Genomic DNA, 24,094 nt, shown 5'->3' with positions numbered 1-24,094 from the left:
CATACTGTCACAGAGGACCTGCAGGGCTCTGAAAACAATGAAGACTGCTTCTGCCTAAGTAAGCCTGTGATCCACAGATATTTACCTCACGTGTACTTTGGTCTGTGATGGAGAAAACATAGACTATTTTAAAAAGATTCTTCAGAGAGGTATCCCCCAAACAAGCACCACACTGACACCCCTGAGTAGGCTGTGACTGACTTCTGAGGGGCTCAACTAGCTTCTTGTTGCAGTGGGTTTATCTTGGGTTGCTTATCCCATAGCTTAGAATATGCAATGCACATGTGCTATTTCTTGCAATGTGTCTGAGTTAGGAGTTTAGAGGGTCTTGACTGAGCTTCAAGGTTTTCCCCCCATAATCAAGAAGTCCCATAATACTGGAACAGCCATTTTTCATGTGGTAAGCAGTTATCATATTATTCCAGAGAAGAGGCACAATGTGCTTTCTATCCAGTAGCCCCATGATCCCATGTTTCCTGAGATTCTTGAGAAACAAGAAACAAGGCACTCTATGTCTCAGATGATACTGGGTAGCTTAACAAGTAGATTATTCATGTATCATCCTTAAGTCTTAACTGAGATCAAGACTTTGGCTGAGACTGCGTAACTGATGCACCTCAGTAATGTCACCTACATCCCAAGGAGGCTCTAGGAAACTTTGGCAAAGGAAGCATAGCACTGGTGAAGGACTCAGGTGCTTGCTGAAGGGAAAGTATACAGAAGGGCTCACACTACTGCAGAAGTGAGACATGCCTTGCAAGTTCTCAGGCATAACTTGGGAAGGAATTTGGAGGAGGCTTAGGTCCTGTTTCAATACGCTAGCTAGCAGAATATGGGTCATCAGTGCTAATTAATCTATAGCTATGCATTTGGAAACACATAAATTACAAATGCCTCAAGATGTATGAAGTTCCCTTTTGTGTGAACACTGGGCAGTGACTGGAGCTACCAAGGTAGATATGGATCAGGTTTCTTGCCAGCTCAAAGCCTTTCCTACCTTGCATGGATGTCCTCCAGCATTTCTCTCATGCTATTTCCTGATACCATCTCTTGGTGCTCTGCCACTCAATCCTTGATGACTTTGGCAACTGTCCACAGGGAGTTTATATCCAGTGATGAGGACAAATAAATGCCTCTCTTTCCATACAAATTGGAGGCTCCTGAAAGCAGGAACTAAGAACAGTCCATAATCTTCATCCTCAGTAATTAATATATAAAAGGCAATAAAGGAATACTGGATAACTGTGAATGATGGGAACATGGAACTGAACCAAAGGGTTTTTAAAAGGATATAAACATTGCATATCAACCAAGACAGAAAGGGTAAGTGGAAATTAATGAGACTATAGGAGGATAGTGTTTGGAGAAAAGGAATTTCCATGCTGGAGCAATGAGTCTCTAGCCCCTAAGTGATGAAGGTACACAGATGGTTGTTGGAATTGACAAAAGTGAAAACTGAGACTTGGAGTGAAGTTAAGGCTAGAGAGATGGCAAGCCTCTGAAGGCCTTTAAAACCATGTTGTGTAAATTGGGATTCATTCTAGGGTCTGTATTAAGCCACTGAAGTGTTTAAAGCAAGGGGACATTATCTGAAAACTGCAGTACCTTCAAAGAGATCATCTGGATCAACAGTGGAAGCAGGAAAACAACTCATAAGGCAATGTGCAAGTCCAGGAGAGACAGATGATGGTGGCCAGAACAAGGTTATTGTGTGTAGGGGATATGAAAAAGAGGAAACAAGCATGACTCCCAGCTTTTCAGTTTGAACAACTAGTAGATTATTGTGAAATTTGCTGACATAGGAAACACTGAAGGAGAGAAGAAAGGATGATGAATTCTGTTTTTTCATGCTGAGTACAAAATGCCTATAAGTATTTGCATCTATTATATATATATAAAAAATATATATATATATATATATATATATATATATATATAATATGTGTGATTGAAATGGGAAATTTTATATCTGGAAACGTATCTTTGGAGAATGAATCAGGAAGGAGCTACACATGGAAAGTAGTCTTTATTAGATAGTAATTTAGGCACCAAGAGTTAGTAAATGTCTGAAGAGAATTCAGAATAAGAAGGACAGGGTTTCTTGGACATCAGGAAACTCTCATGTGTAAAGACTTAGCAGGAAGAGCCTAGTTCAAAGAGGGCTTCTCATGAGAACATCTGGTAAACTTTTAAAATATGTGAGGACGAGATTATGCAATATATGTTTTGAAAAGCCTGTAATAGCATTAGAAACCATATGGTAAAAGAAGAGGACTATCAAAGAGGTAACCAGTGGTTGGGGAATGAATGGTAGTGTTTCAGATATGAAGGGGAGAATTTCAAAAAGAAAGCAATCTTTTAAAAGCAGGATTGACTTTAGTGACAGGAAGCGAAATGATTATGCATCCACTTGGCTGTCTCCTTAAAAGAAGGAAATTATTATTTGAACTCAATTAACATTACATAATGGAGCCTAGCAAAGCACCCTGTGCTCAGTGTCCTCAGACATATGGACAAAACAGAGATGGGAAGGAGAGGAGAGGGAAGATGCTTTAGATGGCAGAAATTGTCTCATTGGAAGCAGAATTAGAACTGAGACAAAACAGATGGTAGTGAGGCAAGCAGCTAAGCATTCGTAGGAGAGGAAATAATGAAAACAAAAGTATGAGTTAAGAGAACAATGTACAGTCTAGGAAAAAGAGTTAGTTACTTGCCTGGAGCAAAAGGCATTAAGTGTTAAAAATGAGGGTGGTGTCCAAGTTATTTAGGACCTTATATAGAAAGCCTAAATTTATTTTTTTTTATTTTCATGGTAAAAGCAACCCAAGTAATATAATAAAATAAGTGCTACAATTAGATTTGTGACTTGGAAAGCCCATTTCTCAGTCAGCGGGGAGGATGGTCTGGGTTGGGGATGGATAAAGAAAAGATAGAGACCCAAATCCCACTGGGATATTCTTGCAAGGATCCAGACTTAAGAGATGGGTTCCCCAGGGTAAGAGCAGTGAAGAAGAGAGATGAGCTGAGCTGCAGGTGTGATTGAAATGGGAGGTGGGTAGGATACCATAAGTTTGCTTAGGTGACTGGCTGGTTGAAGGTATCAGTCCTTGAAATGAGGAAAAAAGAAAAAACTCGATTTAGGGGAGGATAGGGGTGGAGATTCCGTATGGCAGAGAACATTGCGACACTGGTAGGTTATTCTCTTCTCCAAAAGAGAAAAATACCAGCAACAAAATCGTTTCCTTAACTGCTCTTTTACCTGAAAGTCATTCTATAGCATTCTCCTTTCAAATATCAGTTTCCAACTAGTCACTGCATGAAGTTCATTCATTTATTATTTACTTCATTAAAACATAATTACAATGCACCAATAACTTTTAAGTTACTGTAATTGTGAACAGACAAGTAACACATAACTTGCCCTCTCCTCAGAGATGACATTCTAGTTGGACCCAAAAGTTATAACCACCCAGTTATAAGTCATGTAGTTTGACGCCATAAAGGTTCTAAAGAAGTATGGGGCAGAACAAAACAAAGCAAAACGAGGTGGGGCACAGAGGTTAATAAATAGGGTTTAGCAGATCTGTGACCTCCCTAAACTCTGTATGTAAAATTCATTTGGTAGGAGGAGTAAAGAAAAAGAAGGAAGGGTAGTATGCTCAAAGAGGTCTCTGACCCTTAAAAGGTTAAGAAACACTCTATCTTTCAAGTTCATTTGAGTACTATTGAAATACTTTTTCAGCATGGAAAGGCAGAGACCAAGGAGAAGCTAACAGCTTGGCAATCTGTCTAGTCCACCGATAATGGACTATATTGTCTTTTATTTTTATTTTTGTAATACTGGGGACTGAACTATTAGGCAAGCACTCTACCACTGGCTACACCCTCAACCTTAAATTACCTTCATTCTTACAAACATCAAAAGTGACTAATCTTCTGACTTAGTGTGAGAAAAGACAACATGATCATTCATTCTAAAAGCATAGTTATTTTAAAAGATAAGATGTTCATTGGGGATTTCCAGGCACGTGAGCCAACTCCCAGGGCACCATCTGGCTGACACCTTCCCACTCCAAGCTCCGCCTTTTATAATCCACCCAGAGAAGACAGGGAAAGCAGTGGGAGTCCAGACAAGGTTTACTAGCATGGAGATGGAAGTAATGACAAGCAGGAAGTTCCAGAGCCAGCCTCTGGAAAGCAGGAGGGGGAAGCAGGAGAATGACTGGGTAGGATGGCGGCACAAATTCCAATTGTGCCAGTCACTTACATCCCCTGGATAGCCCAAAACAACAAGAGGCCAGCTAGCCCTTCCTACAAAAGCAGCAGCAGAGGGGGCTATGGCGTCAGTAAAAAGAAAAAGGTCTACTTGGCGCCTGTGCGGGCGACAATGACACAGCGCATGTGCATGTCCTACAATGAGAGAGCGCATGCGCATGGCAGGCTGGGCGTTGTGTGCATGCGCAGTGTTGGGCTAAGGTTGTGCTGGCTGAAGTAGATACTGGTTGGTGGTGTAAATGAGTATTTTTCCTCCCTCTTAGTTACACTTCAGCTTTGGTTAGACTCTCCACCTACCTTGTATTGTGAGGCGAGAAGAGGAGATGAGTGGTTATTACAAATTTAGAACAAGGACTGCCCATTCCTATCGAGGTAGCACTTCCCGTGAGGTGCATGACTTAGAACTTGAGTGTCTTTGAAAGGTAGAGGGTCTCCCCTTGGTGCATCCTACAGACATTTGCTGAGTGTCTTAGTTGCAGAGCGCCTTGTCCTACATGGATGAATATAGAGAGGCATTGATAACATATGATTTCCCTCATTTAGGAAATTTTTAATTTCCACATTATGATACCAGAGCACAGACAGGCTGGCCTCTTAAAACATCCTTTGTGTTTTCAAACATAATATAAATTAAATCACACAGAATATTCTTTTGTGACCCTCTAGGTTCCTTTCTGGAAAAGTCTTGAGACTTTTTTAGTGTGTGTGTGGAAAAGTCTTTATGAGACTTAAGTACATCTGTCATCTTGTACAAACATTAACTACTGGTGGACCTTTGAGTTAATTTGGCTCTGATCCAGGCGTGCTCCACTTGTGCATATTCTTTATTGGAGTCTTTTCTGAGATCTATCATGAATACTTTCTCCCAATATGCCTATTATTTTGATATTCAGTTATGCCAGGGCCAAGAAATGTAGTCATTACATTTTGGGAGGAATGATTGTTTGACCCCAAAAGTAGCATTGATCACCTCCCACAATAGTAATCTTCAGAGAATGACCAAATGACTTCAGGATGCTGGAAATAGGAAGGAAAACAACTTGGCTTCTGTCTCTGGCAACAAGTCTTAAATTTTTGTCCTGCTGTAATTCCCTGATCCACAGCCATTAGCTCAGTACTTTCTTGAGAACTGCCTGGACGTTTTCTAGAGGTGATCCTCATCTGTGTTGCTTGCTCAGCCTTTCTGTTATATTTCAGTTCAGTTCAGTCAGCAAGTGTTTAATAGTATTGTGTTCCTGTTATGTCCCCAGAAGTATGCTTAAGATATTTCAAAGTATTATATCCTGTTCCCTCCCTTCCAAAAGCTTCTCAGACCAAGAGAATGACAGATATATATTCTATTAGTTTTCTGCTGTTGCTGTTATAAATTACCACAAGTATCTTAAATAACTCATCAGATGAGAAGGTCAACCCACAGAAAAACTGGTGTCTGAGAGTGGAGTGTTGGGGAGAAAAGAAAAGCTTTATGCAGTGGCCAAAAAAATGGGAAGAGGGAGCTTTGCCCACAAATAAGCTTCTGGACTCTAGCAGGTGGTTGAAGATTACAGGTCTAGGATAGGAATGGTGACAGAGAGGCTAATAAAAGGAAGGAATATTCGTGTCTTTTTTGGGACTAGGTAGTGATCATCCAGGAACTTGCATGCTACCTTTTCCCACTAATTCCATGATCTGATGTGTCTGGGCATGGCAGCTGGCAGGTGTCTTTAGTTTTAAGTGGGGAGAAACTAGGAAGGTAGGTCTTGTCATATTAATCCTATATTATAGTTTGGGACAAAACATTTCTCAAATGTTCAACAGGTTTACTTGTGGAGCTGAATAGAATCTGACCCAAAAGTTAATACAACAAAGGAGATACACGTAATATAAAGATAGAGATGCCAACATTCAGTCACCCATGGGACATCTGCAGGCCCAAGTGAATAGTTAGTGCTTTCAGCAAAAGTGGTCTTTAGTTCCCTAAAGAGAAATGTAGGCAACAGTTATCATCATAGTCCACATGTCAGAGGTATTATCTACAACAAAGCTAGTGGAAGACTAATAATTTATTACTAGCTCTGTGATCTCCAAAATTAGTAATTTCAAGTCAATAAATAGCAAGTGAAGCTACAGGATTTATTTAAGCTTTCTTTGGTAACACATTCATTAGCTCATGGTTCTATAGATCAGAAGTTCTAGTTTAACATGACTGGTTGTTCTCTGCTCTGGGTATTACAAAGCTGAAATCCAAATGTTTGTTGGGCTTTCTTATCTAAAGGTCCTGGGGGCATTCAGCCTCATTCAGATTGTTGGCAGAATTCAATTATTTTGGGGCAGTAGGGATTTGGGTCCCTATCTCCTTGCGGGCAGTCAGCTGCTGCCTATATTCCTGGGCACATGGATTCCTTCATTTCCCAACTGGCTATGGAGAATCTCCCTTTATCCATTCCTTCTCAAGCTTCAAATATCTCTGATTTGTCTTATCTCTGGATTTTGATTTAAAGGATTTATGTGATTAGTACAAGGCTACTTAGATAATCGCCTTTGTTTAAGGTCAGCTAATTTCGGACCTTAATTACATCTGCAAATCTCCTTCACCATAGTAACTAGATAAGGGTTTCTTCACCATAGTAACTTGAATAACTGGGAGAAAGTGCTTTTATACCTGGAACCATGCTACAATTCTACCTATCATCTACATGGGGAAATATAATAATTTCTAACCTTGAGCCCAAGTTGATTATATGTAACTTCCATGTTAGTGTTTTACTGTGGCAGGACAGAGGAAGATGATAACTTGTGATAGTAGTATAGGAGAGGTGGGGAGGCAAAGGGACTTGAGATTGACTGAGGGATGGTGGGTTTGAATGGGGAAGGCATTCCTGGCTCAGAGATTTGTATATATTAAAATTAACTCAGGCTCCCCAAGGTTTCATTAGTGGGGAGGTGAGTGTTTTTATATAAATGACTTTCTTGAGTTAAAAGGGGTTTTACAGATCTTTCAGCAATTAAATTTCCCTACATCAATAATTTTAACTATTTGTTTTCTTAAAAGAAAAATGTGTAAAACTTCCATGAGATTTAAAATTTTACAAAGGATTTTTACTTTAGAGATTATTATAATGTTTTTAGAGATTGTTGAAAAAATTCAACATTGTGGAATCATGGATTCTTCTTAATATCATGGGTTCTTAAGGCAAGTTTTACTTTCCAGAAATGTGCATATATACAGTTTCTTAACTAAAATTGAGTGCATAGTTCCAAATCTCAGGATTTGAAGAGAATATTTTTGATCTAATAGTATTTTGAGCAAAGCATTTATAGATGTTTCCCTCTACTCAAACTTAGGAAATAGTTTAATAGTACAAAAACAATTTTGATTTATTATGCCATCAAGGTGGATCTTTATTCAGTTCAGCACAAATTACTATTAAGTGTTTATACTTGTTAAATTTTGTGTATTGTCTTAGAATTACAATGCTGTGTTTGGATTTATATTCTCAATGTAACTAATGTGGTTATTGATTAATAATGTTACGAGAGTACAGTCTTCCATTCATTCTGGTTAATTATACTTTGAAAAGAGTTACTGGACTGGTGGGACAGGGAACAGATATTGTGTTAAAAATAAAAGAAATAGTGATAAATACTAGTAATTAATGTTTGAGCATTTACTATGTGCTAGACCCTGTTCTAAGCATTTTCTAAGCAATGTCATTTAATTCTCGAACTAACATTATGTGTGTTGTTTTTCTCATTTTACATATCAAAAGATTAAGGGCAAATAAATAAAAAGTAAATAACTTGCCCACTTCCACATACCTAATAAGTGGTAAGAGTCAGGGTTCAAACTCAAGTGGGCTGTCCAGAGTTCACATTCTTTTTTTAATTGCCTTTCTTTATCACTCTATGTTCGAAGATGGAATTAGATTTCTGGCATAACATATTCAATGAGGCAGAGAAATTATTTTGCCCTTCTTATAGGGCATTTAAATCTTCTCAAACACCTATTCTAGTTGTTGAATTTTTCTGAGAAATCTAATTGACCTACAGATTGAGTGTTAGTTGATTGGCTTTTGATTTATAATGGTTAATAAGCAGTTAACAAAGCATCTTAAGTTGAGGCTTCTTTGCTTCGTGAGATGAATAATGCAGACTGCAGATGACTAGAGGCATAGAGATGATGACAGACCCTTTTATAATTGGAGGCAGCCAGAGAATGCTAGACTGACTTGATGTATTCATTTAAAAATTATTCTATTCCAACTTTTAAAAAGTACGGCAATCTTAAATCCTGTTACTCTTTCTATACTAGGTATAGTTTTTGTATTTTATTTGGTGTATTACATTCTGTATCCTGTTTTTCACTTAGGATTATTTGTGAACATTTCTCTGTATTGATAGTCATATCTCAGTCAGTCTGATAGACTTTTAAGATTATCTGACTTCATTGTGTCCTAAGGAATTAATTTCTCTTATTTATTTGACTTTATTGAATATTGAGGTTTTATATTGCATTTTTGCTATAGTAACTCTTCAGTTTTAGACTAGAATTATCCTTTTTAAAAAATCTGGGATACTAGATGTATCTGGTACTTGCTTTTTCAATGATAAGACAAAAAGACATTTGTCTCCTTTTTTTGTTGTTGTTTTTTTTTGTTTGTTTGTTTGTTTTTTGTAACCACAGACAGAAAGCCCAAGTTATCCTGAAATCTGTGTCTGAGTCATGCAGGATGCAGGATGCTGTCTGGAGAGAAGAACCAATGTATTTGAGCTCTGTAGTTGGGCATAGTTGGGCTGAGACCCTAGGTCTTGCTGACTTCAGTGTCTTAGCGACAGACATGTGCTTCTTTAATAGCAGTCCAGGTTTCTCTTCTCTTGTGGTTATATCAGCTTTTTTAGTGCTGCAAAGAAGGGACAGCCTTTAATGTTAGGTGTTACTTCCTCTCCTCTACTTAGGGTGTTTGTGTCTCTGGACTGTTTATCTCAGAAAAATCTCTTCATGTTAATAGTGCTTTCATAATATGGAAACTATACATCATTGTAAATCTTCTTTTAAACATCTGAGCCCCAGAGACTTGGTCTTCTCTTTGCTAAGGTATCTCCCTCTCATGACCTTGGCTGAAGTACAGAGGAAGGAAGGTGAAGGTAGAGTAACATGGGGGTGGTAGTAAGGGTAAGGAAGAAAGAAAGCAGAAAACCAGTCTGAAATTCCTGTGGAGGTTTATCTGGTTAGAGATTCAAGAAAGCCTCCCACTATTTTCATAGGCAAGATTCACTCTGGAACTGTATGGCTCAGTTCTGTTCAGGTGGTTTCCTTTCTCAGCCGGTTCTTCAGCTTGACTTCTCAGGGGATTCAGGACTGCTGAAGGGAAGAGCAGAGAATTTATTAGGCCCTCCAGGAGGAAGAGTCTGTTTGAAAAAAAAAATCCATGTACATCATCTTCATTTCCTTCTTGACTCTCTAGCTTGGGGCTTGGAACTTGGACTTCCGGCCTGTCTTTTAGAAGTCATCCTTCTCTTACTATCAACAATGCACTTATCTGATGGTATGACCTCTTCCCTGGCAGGTCTTCCAGACTCTCTAGCATACAGTGACTTGCTGAGTGCCTGCTTTTAATAGTGGCTTCTGGGGAAGTCGCCTACCCTAATCCAACACTGTTACCCCTGGTCTGCCTTGAGACAAAAAGCTGATGTCAAAAGAATCTGCATTCCTTCCCCTTCACTGGCACTCAACACCTTTGAGCTTCCTTGTTGGGAATGGGGGGGGGGGATAAACAGAAAGGGAGAGGTGCAGTCTTGGAGCCTTTCTGGAGTAGAAAAAAAGTCAGTTGCACTCCCTGAGGCTGGGGCTCTGGGAGCTGAGCATGCTCTTGTGGATGGTTCTGTAAACACTGTCCAAGGTCTTTGGGCCCAGTTTTTTTCTTTTGAATTTCCTCTTTGCTTATTTAGCAGTTCAATTTGTTTGTTTTTCTCAGATGGAAACAGTATTATATCAGTAGTCATATTCTTTATGGAAATCTCAAATTATTAATAAAGTTGAATTTTGAGGTGTACCTGGCCCCAGGAAATCTTTCAATTCTGCCCATTTTCCCTGAACTAGACTCTAAGTTGCCCCTACCTGTCTTGGGTATCCCTTTTGATATGATCCCTTCTTAGGGTTGTCTATCTGTCTGTCTCTAGTTCTTATAATTTTTGTTTTTCTCTTTTATCTAAAATTTAGACCACCCAGTAGACAGTGCAGGGGCATTGGCCTGTTTCCTGCTGAGTAGTCTGATGGAGCACCCTTATGAAGAATTGGATTCCTTGGGAGAATGATCTCTTTCCTTCTAAAACTGGCAGGTTTCCTTAGACCTATTCCCATCATGTCCTTTCCAGTCAGTGGCCTGAACTTTCTCCTTTGTTCCTGAACTACAACCTCTAAATAGAGTGATTTCAGTGTGAATTTCCTAAAACAAAAGGTTTTGTATAATGACACGTAAGACTGGATTGAGTGAGGATGAAGGGAAGAGCCATTCAGACAGAGGGGAGGGAGTGCAGGTTCCAGATTCCTTGGCTGGAGCCCCAGACCACCCAGAAACCCCAAAGAGGAATCTGGGAAGGTATTTGAGGAAAGAATGGTCAGAGAACTGTTGGGATAGAGTGAATGCTTCTTGTTTTCCCCACTCCTCTTTCCTCTCACTGATCCCATTGAGAGGACAGGGAAGCATGCATACACACAGGTCCAGAGATGTAACTTCTCACGAAGTTAAACATGCACTTACCCAAAAGTATAACTACTCCATTCCAAAGTATTTACCAAAGAAAAAGGAAAATATTACAGCAGCTTTATTTGGAGTAACTTGGCACTGAAAATAAACCAAATGTTCATCAACAGGAAAATGAATATACATTTTTAGTATGTCTATATCATATTCTCTTCTGCTGAATAGTAGTAGGCAAATACATTGAAACAAACTGCTGATCCCTATATCAACTTGTATAGGTCTCAAAAACTTTATGCTAAGCTAAAGAAGTACATGCTGTCAGATTCCATTTATATGAAGTTCTGGAAGAGGTATAAGTAATGGGGTAGAAATCAGAGTAGTGGTTGCCCTGGGGCTGAAAGGTATTGACAAGGAAGAAACAGGAGAAAACTTTGTGGGATGATGGAAGTGTTCCATATTTTGATAGCAGGTTGAATTACACCAGTATAAACATTTAGCGAACCATGAAACCTACACTAAAGATCTGTGCATTTTACTATATTTGAATTTAATCTTGGTTTTTAAAAAGTTGTATTGTAGTCTGGAAAGTTTGGAAATTGCCTCTGAAATCAGATATAACCTTATTTTGGCTATTTCTAATTTGTTATCAGCTTAAAGATTTCTTGTTTTAAAGAATATCAGACCTGCGACACTCCAGCTTCCTTTCATTTTCCTTTCTCAGAATGCCCATGTCCTGTTGTGCCCTTATGCATGCTGGCTCCTGCGTAGGTTCTCTGATGATTAGACCCTTAAGGTGCTAAGATTTTGCCTTAATATTTTAAGACACAGCTGATAAGATAAGCAGGAGTTGGGACTGTGTGGAATCATAGAAATGGTGAGGTTTTTAGAATTGGCTTGATCTGGGTTTGAATCCAAAGTTAGAGTGCTGTGTGGCCTTGAATCCATCCTTCTGAGCCTAGGTTTACCTTTTTTCAAAGTGGGAATGATATCACTTCCTTTGTAGCGGTTGTCAGAATTAAATGAGTCAGCTTGGGTAGGATAGCCATCCCTGAGCTTGGCCCTAAGAGGAACTAGGAAACATGGCAGCTGCAGGTTCTGCCCTCTCTCCTGTTCCCCATTAGGCAGGGTCCCCTTGGGGCAGATCACCTGCTAGAGTGCTAGATGCAGTTTTCCCTTGTATGTCTCCCCTTGTTGAGAGCAGAAGTGGGGAATCCTGCTAGAAGAAACTGACTTCAAACAATTCTTACTATGTTTTAACAGTGTCAGCATGGAAGCCATGAATGAAAATAAAATGGTGTCCTCTGAGTTTAGCATAAGACCAGTGGAAAAAGCTGGTAAACCTTTATGGTTTAAGGATCCTAACTTTGTGGTAAGTTCCTAAGGTATTTTCTTTAAATACATAAAAAAACAATCACATGTTGGCTACTGATCATGCTAGGCCTGTAGCTGTGGTGGCTCTGGTGTCCCCATCTTCAGTCTCAGTTGCAACCTTTTTCCCCATGGGCTGTTATAAGAGGGAAGGGGCAGGATAAGAAGGATTCTTCCTGTTGGTCTTCTACTGTGCCAGACCCCAAGGACTTTGGTGCCCTTTGTGGAATTCATTAGAGGATAACATCTTTTTTTAAATTTTTTTATTAGTTGATCAAAACATTACAATGTTCTTGACATATCATACATTTGATTCAAATGGGGTATATAATCTTATTTGTCCACGTGTACATATTGCAGGATCACATTGGTTATACAGCCACGTTTATACATAGGGCCATACTACTGTCTATTGTATTGTGCTGCCCTTTCAATTCCCCGTCCCCTCCGTTCACCTCCCATCAACTCTTTCTACCCAATCTACTGTGTCATGTTTCTCTCTCTTTTTTCTTCCCCCTCACACCATCTTACATGTAATTTTGCATAACAATGAGGGTCTCCTACCATCTTCCGTGCAATTACCCTTCTCTCTCCCATTCCCACACACCTCTCATCCCTATTTAATGGTAATCTTTTCATGCTCTTCCTCCCTGCTCTGTTTTGAGTCGCCCCCCTTATATCAAAGAAGACATTCTGCATTTGTTTTTTAGGTATTGACTGGCTTCACTTAGCATAATCTGCTCTAATGCCATCGATTTCCCTGCAAATGCCATGATTTTGTTATTTTTTAGTGTTGAGTAATATTCCATTGTGTATAAATGCCACATTTTTTTATCCATTCATCTATTGAAGGGCATCTGGGTTGGTTCCACAGTCTAGCTATTGTGAATTGTGCTGCTATGAGCATTGATGTAGCAGTGTCCCTGTAGCATGCTCTTTTTAGGTCTTTTGGGTATAATCTGAGAAGGGGAATAGCTGGGTCAAATGGTGGTTCCATTCCCAACTTTCCAAGGAATCGCCATACTGTTTTCCACATTGGCTGAACCAATTTGCAGTCCCACCAGCAATGTACAAGTGTACCCTTTTCCCTACATCCTCGCCAGCACTTGTTATTGTTTGACTTCATAATGGCTGTCATTCTTATTGGAGTGAGATGGTATCTTAGAGTGGTTTTAATTTGCATTTCTCAGATTGCTAGAGATGGTGAGCATTTTTTCATGTATATGTTGATTGATTGTATATCCTCCTCTGAGAAGTGTCTGTTCAGATCCTTGGCCCATTTGTTGATTGGGTTATTTGGTTTCTTGTTGTTTAATTTTTTGAGTTCTTTGTATACTCTGAAGATTAGAGCTCTATCTGAAGTGTGAGGGGTAAAAATTTGTTCCCAGGATATAGGCTCCCTATTTACCTCTCTTATTGTTTCTCTTGCTGAGAAAAAACTTTTTAGTTTGAATATGTCCCATTTGTTGATTCTTGATTTTAACTCTTGTGCTATAGGTGTCCTATTACGGAATTTGGAGCCCGACCCCACGAGATGGAGATTAGGGCCAACATTTTCTTCTATTAGACACAGTTTCTGGTTTGATTCCTGGCTCCTTGATCCATTTTGAGTTAACTTTTGTGCAAGGTGAGAGAAAGGGATTTAATTTCATTTTGTTGCATATGGATTTCCAGTTCTCCCAGCATCATTTGTTGAAGATGCTATCCTTTCTCCATTGCATGCTTTGGCACCTTTGTCTAATATAAGATAATTGTAATTTTGTAGATTGGTCTCTGTGTCCTCTATTCTGTAACATTTGTCTACCTGCCTGTTTTGGTACCAGTACCATGCTGTTTTTGTTACTATTGCTCTGTAGTATAGTTTAAAATCTGGTATTGGTATACTGCCAGTTTTATTCTTCCTGCTTAGAATTGCTTTTGCTATTCTGGGTCTTTTATTTTTCCAGATGAATTTCATGATTGCCTTTTCTATTTCTGCGAGGAATGCCATTGGGATTTTGATTGGCATTGCATTAAACCTATAGAGTACTTTTGGTAATATGGCCATTTTAATGATATTAGTTCTGCCTATCCATGAACAAGGTATATCTTTCCATCTTCTAAGGTCTTCTTCTATTTCTCTCTTTAGGGTTCTGTAGTTTTCGTTGTATAGTTCTTTCACTTCTTTTGTTAGGTTGATTCCCAAGTATTTTATTTTATTTTTTTTGAGGATATTGTGAATGGGGTGGTTGTTCTCATTACCATTTCAGAGGATTTGTCACTGATATACAGGAATTCCTTTGATTTATGCGTGTTGATTTTATATCCTGCCACTTTACTAAATTCATTTACTAGCTCTAGAAGTTTCTTGGTAGAACCTTTTGGGTCTGCTAGGTATAGGATCATGTCAACCGCAAGTAGTGATAATTTAAATTCTTCTTCTCCTATTTTTATGCCTTTAATTTCTTTCGTCTCTCTAATTGCTCTGGCCAGTGTTTAGAGAACTATGTTGAACAGAAGTGGTGAGAGAGGGCATCCCTGTCTTGTTCCAGATTTTAGAGGGAATGCCTTCAATTTTTCTCTACTCAGAATGTTGCTAGCCTGAGGCTTATCATAGATAGCTTTTACAATGTTGAGGTATGTTCCTGTTATCTCTAGTTTTTCTAGTGTTTTGAACATAAAGGAATGTTGTACTTTGTTGAATGCTTTTTCTGCATCTATCAAGATTATCATATGGTTATTATCTTTAAGTCTATTGATTTATGAATAACATTTATTGATTTCTGTATATTGAACCAGTCTCGCATCCCAGGGATGAATCCTACTTGATTATGATGCATAATCTTTTTGATATGTTTTTGTATCCGATTTGCCAGAATTTTATTGAGGATTTTTGCATCTATGTTCATTAGAGATATTGGTCTGTAGTTTTCTTTCTTTTAAATGTCTTTGTCTGGTTTAGGAATCAGGGTGATGTTTGCCTCTAGAATGAATTTGGAAGTTCTCCCTCTTTTTCTATTTCCTGAAATAGCTTGAAAAGTATTGGTATTAGTTCTTCTTTAAAGGTTTTGTAAAACTCTGCTGTATACCCTTCCAGTCCTGGGCTTTTCTTGGTTGGTAGTCTTTTGATGGCTTCTACTATTTCCTGATTTATATTGGTCTGTTTAGGTTGTGCATATCCTCCTGACTTAATCTGGGCAGATCATAAGACTTAAGAAATTTATCGATGCCTTCACTATCTTATATTTTATTGGAGTATAAGGTTTCAAAATAATTTCTAATTATGTTCTGTATTTCTGTAGTGTCTGTTGTGATATTGCCTTTTTCATCCCATATGCTAGTAATTTGAGTTCTCTCTCTTCTTCTCTTCATTAGCATGGCTAAGGGTCTGCCCATCTAATTTATTTTTTCAAAGAACCAACTTTTAGTTTTTTCTATTTTTTCAAGTTTCTTTTGTTTCAATTTCATTGAATTCAGCTCTGATTTTAATTATTTCTTGTCTTCTACTACTTTTGCTGTTGTTTTGCTCTTCTTTTTCTAGGGTTTTGAGATGAAGTGTGCGATCATTTATTTGTTATTGTTTTTTTCTTTTTTTGAGGAATGAATTCCAAGCAGTGAATTTTCCTCTTAGAACCGCTTTCATTGTTTCCCATAGATTCTGTTATGTTGTGTCTGTGTTTTCATTTATCTCTAAGATTTTTTAAATTTCCTCCTTGATGTCTTCTGGAACTCATTGATCATTCAGTAATATATTGTTCATTCTCCAAGTGATGTAGGATTTTTCCTTCCTTCTTTTATCATTTGTTTCCAGTTTCATTCCATTATGATCAGATAAGATGCATGGTATTATCTCTACTCCTTTATAATTTCTAAGAATTGCCCTGTGACATAATATATGGTCTATTTTTGAGACCATGTGCTGCTGAGAAAAAAGTGTAACCGCTTGATGTTGGGTGGTATATTATATATATGTCAATTAAATCTAGGTTATTAATTGTATTATTGAGTTCTACAGTTTCTTTATTCAACTTTTGTTTGGAAGATCTGTCCAGTGGTGAGAGAGGTGTGTTGAAGCCTCCCATAATATTGTATTGTGGTCTATTTGACTCTTGAACTTGAAAAGAGTTTGTTTGATGAACATAGCTGCACCATTGTTTGGGGCATATATATTTATGATTGTTATGTCTTGTTAGTGTATGGTTCCCTTGAGCAGTATCCCTTTTGATTAACTTTGGCTTGAAGTCTATCTTATTTGATATGATTATGGACAGTCCTGCTTGCTTCCGAGGTCCATGTGAGTGATATGATTTTTCCCAACCTTTCACCTTCAGTCTATGTATGTCTTTTATTATAAGATGCATCTCCTGTAGGCAGCATATTGTTGGATCTTTTTTTTTTTTTTTGATCCATTCTACTAGCCTGTGTCTCTAGATTGGTGAGTTTAAGCCATTAACATTTAGGATTATTATTGAGATACGGTTTGTACTTCCAGCCATATTTGTTTATTTTTGTTACTTAACATGATTTGTTTTTCCTCTTTGAATAGTTTTTCCTTTACTGTACTACCTCCCACTGTTGGTTTTCATTGTTATTTTTCATTTCCTCTTCATGTAATGTTTTGCCAAGGATGTTTTGAAGTGCTAGTTTTCTAGCTGCAAATTCTTTTAACTTTTGTTTATCGTGGAAGGTTTTAATTTCATTATCCATCCTGAAGATAATATTGCTGGATACACGATTCTCGGTTGGAACCCATTTTCTTTCAGCATTTAAAATATGTTGTTCCAGGATCTTCTAGCTTTCAGAGTCTGTGTTGAAATTTAAGCCATTAACCTGATTGGTTTACCCCTAAATGTAACCTGTTTCCTTTCTTGCCGCAGTCTGGCTGGGCACAATCAGGAGCCACTTGTCAAAAGAAACTAACTTTATTTTTAGAACCACACACGCCAAACAAAACAGCCTCTCAGGAAAAACCCTCAGAGCCTCAACTGCCACCACCGGCTTTCCACAAGCCTCTCTCTCCCCCACAAGCTTCTCTCCACCTCCCACAATCCTCCTGCTCTTGAGGCCGATTGGCTGGGTCACATGGGTGGAGCCAAAAAAGTCCCCCAGTGAGCAGCTCCGTGGTCTGAAAGGGCAGGGAAACAGCCCAATGAGCATCACCGCAGAGGAGCCAATCAGCTAGATGTTGCTGGGGCTGAGGAGCCAATCAGCTAGATGTTGCTGGGGCTGCTGTGAGCCAATCATCAGCCGGCAGCTGGAAGTTTGCTGGCAGCTGGAAGTTTGCTGGGGCCCCTTTGGCTGTGGCTCTCAACATCTCCCCCTCTCTGTTTAAACAACAAGCATGTGGCTTAGGGACCGTGTCTGTTAGGCAGTCCAATTCAAAATATGGTCCTTACCCGTCATCGGATGAACTGACCTCTAGGCGTCAGCCTCCTGTCTTAGGTTGGTACCACTGCAATTGGATCATACCCGTCACTGACTACCGGTCCAGCAGTACTGGAGTACTGCTGAGGGAGTACTCCATTCATATCTTGAGGGAGTACTTTCCATTCATATCTCTGATCAGGACCTTCATGATTCAGTGCAGGGATAGTAAATGCAAAACGTGGACTATCCTCAGGATGAATTGGAATTGTAAAAAAAAACAATCTTTAATATCTATAACTAAAAACATACCAGGTTTTTGGCAAAGCAGACAACTGAGGAATCCCTGATTGAGNTGGGCGTTGAGTGGGCAAGGTAGAATGAGAATCCTAGGTGGTTACTGCACCTGTGCTTGGAACAAATTGGTTTTGAGTGTCAGATGTACACTTTTTAAGCCATCAGTGTCTAAATGTATAGTTGGAGTATATTTAATAAATAAATAAAGTGATGAGAGTCTGTTACAGGGCACCAAAAGGACTGGCCTGAGAACAAATTAGTGTCATCTTCTAATCTCTATCTTCTTAATCTCCATGTTCCTTCTTTATAATTTATCTCTACTGACATTTTTTTTTTCTTTCCTTCTTAGATGTACAGGTCTTGAAAGAATTTTAGCCACATCAGCTGCAGTTTCTCACAACACCTTGGGGTTAAGGACTTAAACAAAAACCGAGAGCCAAAAGTTTCTTTTTTTTCTCAGAACACAGGCAAGATTTCTTAGTCTTTGTCCTTATTCCCAGTTTTACTACAACTGTAAGGGAATTTTTATAGATTATAGATTTAGAAGCAAGAGGCTTTAGCCCTGAGGTAAAAACTCACAGCCATTCATCTGAGCAATATTATTTTGTTTTCTTCTCTTTTTTAATCCCTGCCCCAGTTTCTGTTTCTTTGTTTCAGATTTCCAGCATTGGGCTTCTTTTGATCTCTGCATCCTTGTTCTCAGAGTTCTCTGCTGACTATGGCAGCTGCATGGTGAGGAAGGGTTTTCAGAAAGCCTGTTTCTGAAACTGATTCAGCTGACATGAGGGCCACCCTGTGCAGGCAGAACTCTTGTCTCTGCTTTGGAGGAGGCTGTATCCTTCTCAAGCTAACCAAGAATTGTTGGGAGGCTGCTTGCAACTCCTAGAGCCAAATTTTGGCTGGGCTTGATATAGTGTAAAAGACAAGTGATCCACTACTTTTCCAAGGGATAAAAATTTCCACTTATTAATTTACCAGCCTCTGTTTTGAAGGCTTGGAAACTGCTTTTTGAAGCCAGTTATTGAGTCAGGATGATTTCAGGGACAGAGGGAGAAGGATCCTCATGTCACCCTTCAGATTTGCACCCCGTTCAGATGCTTTCCCTCCTGTCTCTGATCCTATTCACTATTCGTACAATCCTGTGTTCAAGTACACTCTGTTGATCAGATCTTCAGGGGGAGAACCATTACAGCCTGCTCAGATCTCTCAAGCCCTACTTGTCAAACAGGGTTCTTCAACTGGTCTTTTGAAGCAAGTTGTACCTACTGTCTTGACCGCTGTGTGACCTTCTCCCTTCCTTCTGATTCCTGTGGGTCTATCCTGCTGAGCTGAGAGCTGGACCAGGAGCTACTGTCCTGTTGTTTCTTCTTTGCAACCTACAGGCAGTTCAGACTTCCAGCTTTTTCACAAGCCTCCTTTCTGCCACCAAGCCATAAGCCCACTCCATTTGTCAATATTCCAATAGAGTCTCACTTGCACTGTGTTCTGTGATTCTTTATTATAAGTAAGACTGGACTATTACTCCAGTACCCTTCAGTTTCTGTGTCATTGCAAATCATAGGCAGCAAAAAACTGTAAAAGTAGTACTTTGAGAGATGAGCTTATGAGTTTGATGTTCAAGGTGGTTCCTCCCCTTTGTTCCTCCCTTGCCATGACATGGCTTGAGGCTATTTATGTAGAATAAGGAAAGCCCTAATTTACTTTGTAGTTGATCACTTGGGTACTATTAATTCTGCTAAATTTACAGGGTTTTTTTTTTTTTTTTGCTTCTTCCCCCTGGAGATCTTTCTAATCAGTCTTGCTGGGTACATTGAAGAACCTTTTTGACTAAGGGACTTCATCTTTTTAAATTACAGGTTCCATTACAGCTTATAGAAAGCGTTGAATGCCGAGATATATTTCAGCTTCATTTGACTTGCAAAGACTGCAAAGTTATAAGGTATGTTTGTGCAGTTTTTTTTTTTTTGTGGAAAATGTTTTTTAAAGAATGAAGGGGCCAGGGTTGTGGCTCAGTGGTAGAGTGCTTGCCTATAATGGGTGAGGCACTGGGTTCATTCCCCAGCACAACGTAAAAACAAACAAACAAACAAAATAAAGATATTGTGTCCATCTACACCTTAAAAAAATGAATATATGGTTTGGTAAACGTGGCAAAATATCTTCTTGAAAGTAAGCGCTGTTAGGAATATTTTCTGAGTAGTTCCTACAATATTTTTTTGAATATTTTGCTTATGTTGACAAATGCTTTATTTTTCATTTGGAAATAATTTCAAGTTTTTTAAAGTGCAAAAATAAAAACAGCATAAAAGGTGAATAGTACAACAGATGAACAACAGATTCACCTGTAGTTAACACTTTACCCCAATTTGCTTTATCATTCCCAGAACCCTTCTGAGTATTATGATGTGTGTGTGTTTTGGTGGGGGGGTGTGGGAGGGGAGGAGAGTTTCCTGAACAAATTGAGAGTAAGTGGCGTAAACATGATTCTTAATCCCAAAATACTTTAGAGTGCTTTCTTAAGAATAGGGATGTTTTCTTCCATAACCATGGTATCAGTCTCAACATCACAGTTTTACATTGGTAATACTGTTATCCAGTCTACTATCCATGTTCCCTTTTTAAAAAAATTTTAGTTGTAAGTGGACACAATGCCTTTATTTTTATTAATTTATTTTTATGTGGTGCTGAGGATTGAATCCAGTCCCTCACCTGTACTAGGCGAGCGCTCTGCTACTGAGCCACAACCCCAGCCCCAAATCCATGTTCCAATTTTGATAGTTGACCCACCTCATTCAGTGTGGGAATCCAGCGTAGCTCAGATAATAAATACATTTAGTTGCCATAATTCAATAGCCTTCTTTTAATCTGGAACATTTTCCACAACAGCCTTTCTTTGTCTTTTGTGACATCTACATTTTGAAGAATATGGTCTTTTCTTTTAATAGAATGTTTCTTATTTTGTGTTTGTCCTATGTTTCATCAAGATTAAATTGATGTTATACATTCCCAGCTGGAATACTGTGTATTCAGTTGGAATTTTGTATTGTGTCCTTTTCAGGGCATTATTGTGTTACATCCAGAGGTGAACAGTCTACTTGTCCCTCATTGGTGAATTTTGATTATTTCAGTCAAGCTGTCATCTGATTTGTGTGTAATTTCTATATTTTCTTCCTTACAACTAATATAGTCTAGGGAAACACTCTGAGAAAATGTCTTGCTTCTCATCAAAACTTCTCCATAAATTTACCACTCATTGATTATTTTTATCTCATCTAATTTTAACTATAATGGTTGCAGAATGATATCTGAAATGTGCCTTTTAAATTTAGTAGCTCTAGAAATTTTAAATTCTGAACATGTTTATTTTATCCCTTTGACCTGTTTTGAGATACCAATAAGCATTGTATGTCAGCATGTCGATGAGTCAGATTGATTGGGACAAGGAAGAGGTATAAATGCTGTCCTTATTAGTTTTCAAGTAAATATTTAAGTTGCATGTTAGCCAGTGAGATTTGGTTTACTTATGATGATAGTGACTATCACTCATAGTTTTACAAAGTTTGCTTATTAATTACTCAGTCTTAAACCTCAAATACTTAATTGCTAAAAAAAGTTTGCATTTATTATTTTAACCTCTTAATTGTACATAATGAAAATTGCAATTGATAAAATAGAATTTGTTTTGTTCTCTGCATGTTCACAGCTGAAAATTTCAATGTAATCTGTCTTATTTGTATCCAGACATGCTGATTTGTCCTCATTGCTAAACAGACAAATTTTGATTACTCCTGGCTAAAAGTAGTATTTGTTTTTTTTTTTTTTTTAAACCTTGGCCTAAAATGTCATAACAAAACTAAAAGGACTCTTCTAAATATATTTCTTGAAAGGGACAACCATAATACTGATTGAAGAAGTAGAATGAAATCTCGTTCTGAAAGATAATAACTGCAATTTTATTTTAATTATTATAATTAGTCATTATAAGGAGAGGTTTCATTAGATTATCAGATTTTCCAACGTCCAGCTCTCGTCTTTTTTTAAAAAAATATTTATTTTTTAGGTGTAGATGGACACAACACAATGCCTTTATTTTTATGTGGTGCTAGGATCGAACCTGGGTCCCGCCCGTGCGAGGCGAGCACTCTATCGCTGAGCCACAATACCAGCCCCAAGCTCTTGTCTTTTTGATATTTTGCACTGCTGGCTAAAAATTTTTGGAACTGTTTTTTATTATAAACAGTAGTGAATATGTAAATGATTGCCTTTGCTTTCTGTTCAGTTAGTACTTCACTATAAATAGACACTCTTAAAATGATGCCTTTTCTTAGATTTCATAGTCAGCTGTCATCTGATTATATTCATACTTGTTTGACTTTACAAAGGTGTCAGTTCTCAACCTTTGAACAGTGTCAAGATTGGCTTAAGCGACTGAACAATGCAATCCGACCACCTGCTAAAATAGAAGATCTCTTCTCATTTGCATACCATGCTTGGTGCATGGAGGTCTACGCCAGTGAAAAAGAGCAACATGGAGACCTGTGCAGACCAGGTAACCCTTTCTAAAATGGGGCTGGAGGTAACCTTAATACAAAATGGGGTGTCTTAGTACTCTTATATTCCAATCAATGTATATTTTATGGATCATAGCAGGTGCCTATTTTCTTCTAATCCTTTTAAGAACATATTGTTGTCAGGGGAAGGAAGAATAAAAGATTTGGTATTGTGTTCTATACCTAAAAGCAACTATAATAAGGTTCATGGGTATTATGGAATCCCATTTGAAGGGAGTTGCGAGTTTTGTGTATAAGTTTGGGAAGACTTCACATTAAAATGACTTTTGAGCCGGGTGAGGTAGCACATACCTTTAATCTTAGTGACTTCAGGTGACTGAAGCAGGAGGATCATGAGTTCAAAGCCAGCCTCAGCAACTTAGTGAGGCCCTAAGGAACTCAGGGAGACCTTGCCTCTAAACAAAATATAAAAAAGGACTGAGGATGTGGCTCAGTGGTTAAGGACCTCTGGGTTCAATCCCCAGTCCAAAAAAAAAAGGCCTTTGAGTAGGCTTTGAAGCTTGAATAGGTGCTATTGATTAGAGAATGGGGAACATTAGACAGCAAGTAGCATGAATAGAGGTACACAGGTTTGAGAATAGGGAATACAAAATAGCTTTTTGCTCTCATAGAATTTTCAAGGCATAAATTAGCAGTAGTTACCCCTTTCTGCCCAAAGATGAAGAAACAAGAAATCCAGAAAGGCAAATTTGTCTTCCTCACTGACAAATACAGAGACGCTGAGCCAGTACTAAAACCCAGATTTCCTGAATCCTCATATAGTCCTTGTCTCTTTCAGTTTCTTTCTCCCTCTGAAGTGGCTTTGACCAAGATCATGTTATTTCTCTGCATGCAGTTTTCTGTAAATGTTATGCTCCCATAAGTGGAACTTTGCTGGTCCAACAACAACTCTTCAGTGTGTCTTGAATTTAAAAGCAGTGGAAAGTTGTAAGCTGCCTTACTTTTGGGACTTTTTTCTTTAAACCTGAAATTTTTTTAATACTGAATCTTCAATTTTCGGTGTCTGCCCTGGTCATTTAAAACATTTGAGGCTAAAGGGGCTATGTTTATATTACTTTGTTTCCTGACCCATCAATGATGGAAGGGAAGCTTTTGGTTCAGATTCTTGTTCTATTTAATCAAAATGCTTATGACAAACATAAGCCTTGTCTTACTTTAAATGATGTTTGATATATACTTTTGCTTGATTCTTATGATTTCATCAATCAGGCAGGATAGGTTGGTATCCTTGTTTTAGGAGCCAAAGAAATGGAGACTCAGAAAAAGGAAAGAAACACAAGAAATGGGGAGCTTAAAGGTAAAACCTGTTGCCATGTTCTACTACTAGTCAGTAAGCAAGGTAGGACTTAAAACCAATTCTCAGTTATTGAAAGCCAAGGTGTGGGGTGCTATGGCTACCTAGTGTGAAGAACAGAGGTACCTACCCTCATGGAACCTTGGGGGCAGCCTCAGAATCCAAAGTCTACTGAGCCTGTCTAGGCTGGTGGAACCCAGTCATTCACAAGAAACAGTCCCCACCTTGAAAGTTTCTCACTTTCCTTTCTTGATAGGTGCCCC

The 24,094-nt window shown here is 38.5% G+C and overlaps 1 protein-coding gene across 1 annotated transcript in view; it reads left to right on the top strand.

The window, feature by feature from the left end:
* Positions 1 to 4,231: 4,231 nt before the first annotated feature.
* The window catches only part of LOC107154576 (myotubularin-related protein 3-like), a 49,644-nt gene continuing 29,781 nt past the window's right edge, over positions 4,232 to 24,094 (top strand). The window contains exons 1-4 of the mRNA XM_048784876.1: positions 4,232 to 4,375; positions 18,624 to 18,698; positions 19,823 to 19,905; positions 22,349 to 22,515. Coding sequence (XP_048640833.1) covers positions 4,232 to 4,375; positions 18,624 to 18,698; positions 19,823 to 19,905; positions 22,349 to 22,515 — 469 coding nt within the window. The remainder of the gene's footprint in view (positions 4,376 to 18,623; positions 18,699 to 19,822; positions 19,906 to 22,348; positions 22,516 to 24,094) is intronic.

This window comes from Marmota marmota, unplaced genomic scaffold (assembly GCF_001458135.2).
Source record: "Marmota marmota marmota unplaced genomic scaffold, marMar, whole genome shotgun sequence".
In the NCBI taxonomy this organism is placed as follows: domain Eukaryota; kingdom Metazoa; phylum Chordata; class Mammalia; order Rodentia; family Sciuridae; genus Marmota; species Marmota marmota.
This window is presented reverse-complemented; position numbering and strand designations above follow the sequence as displayed.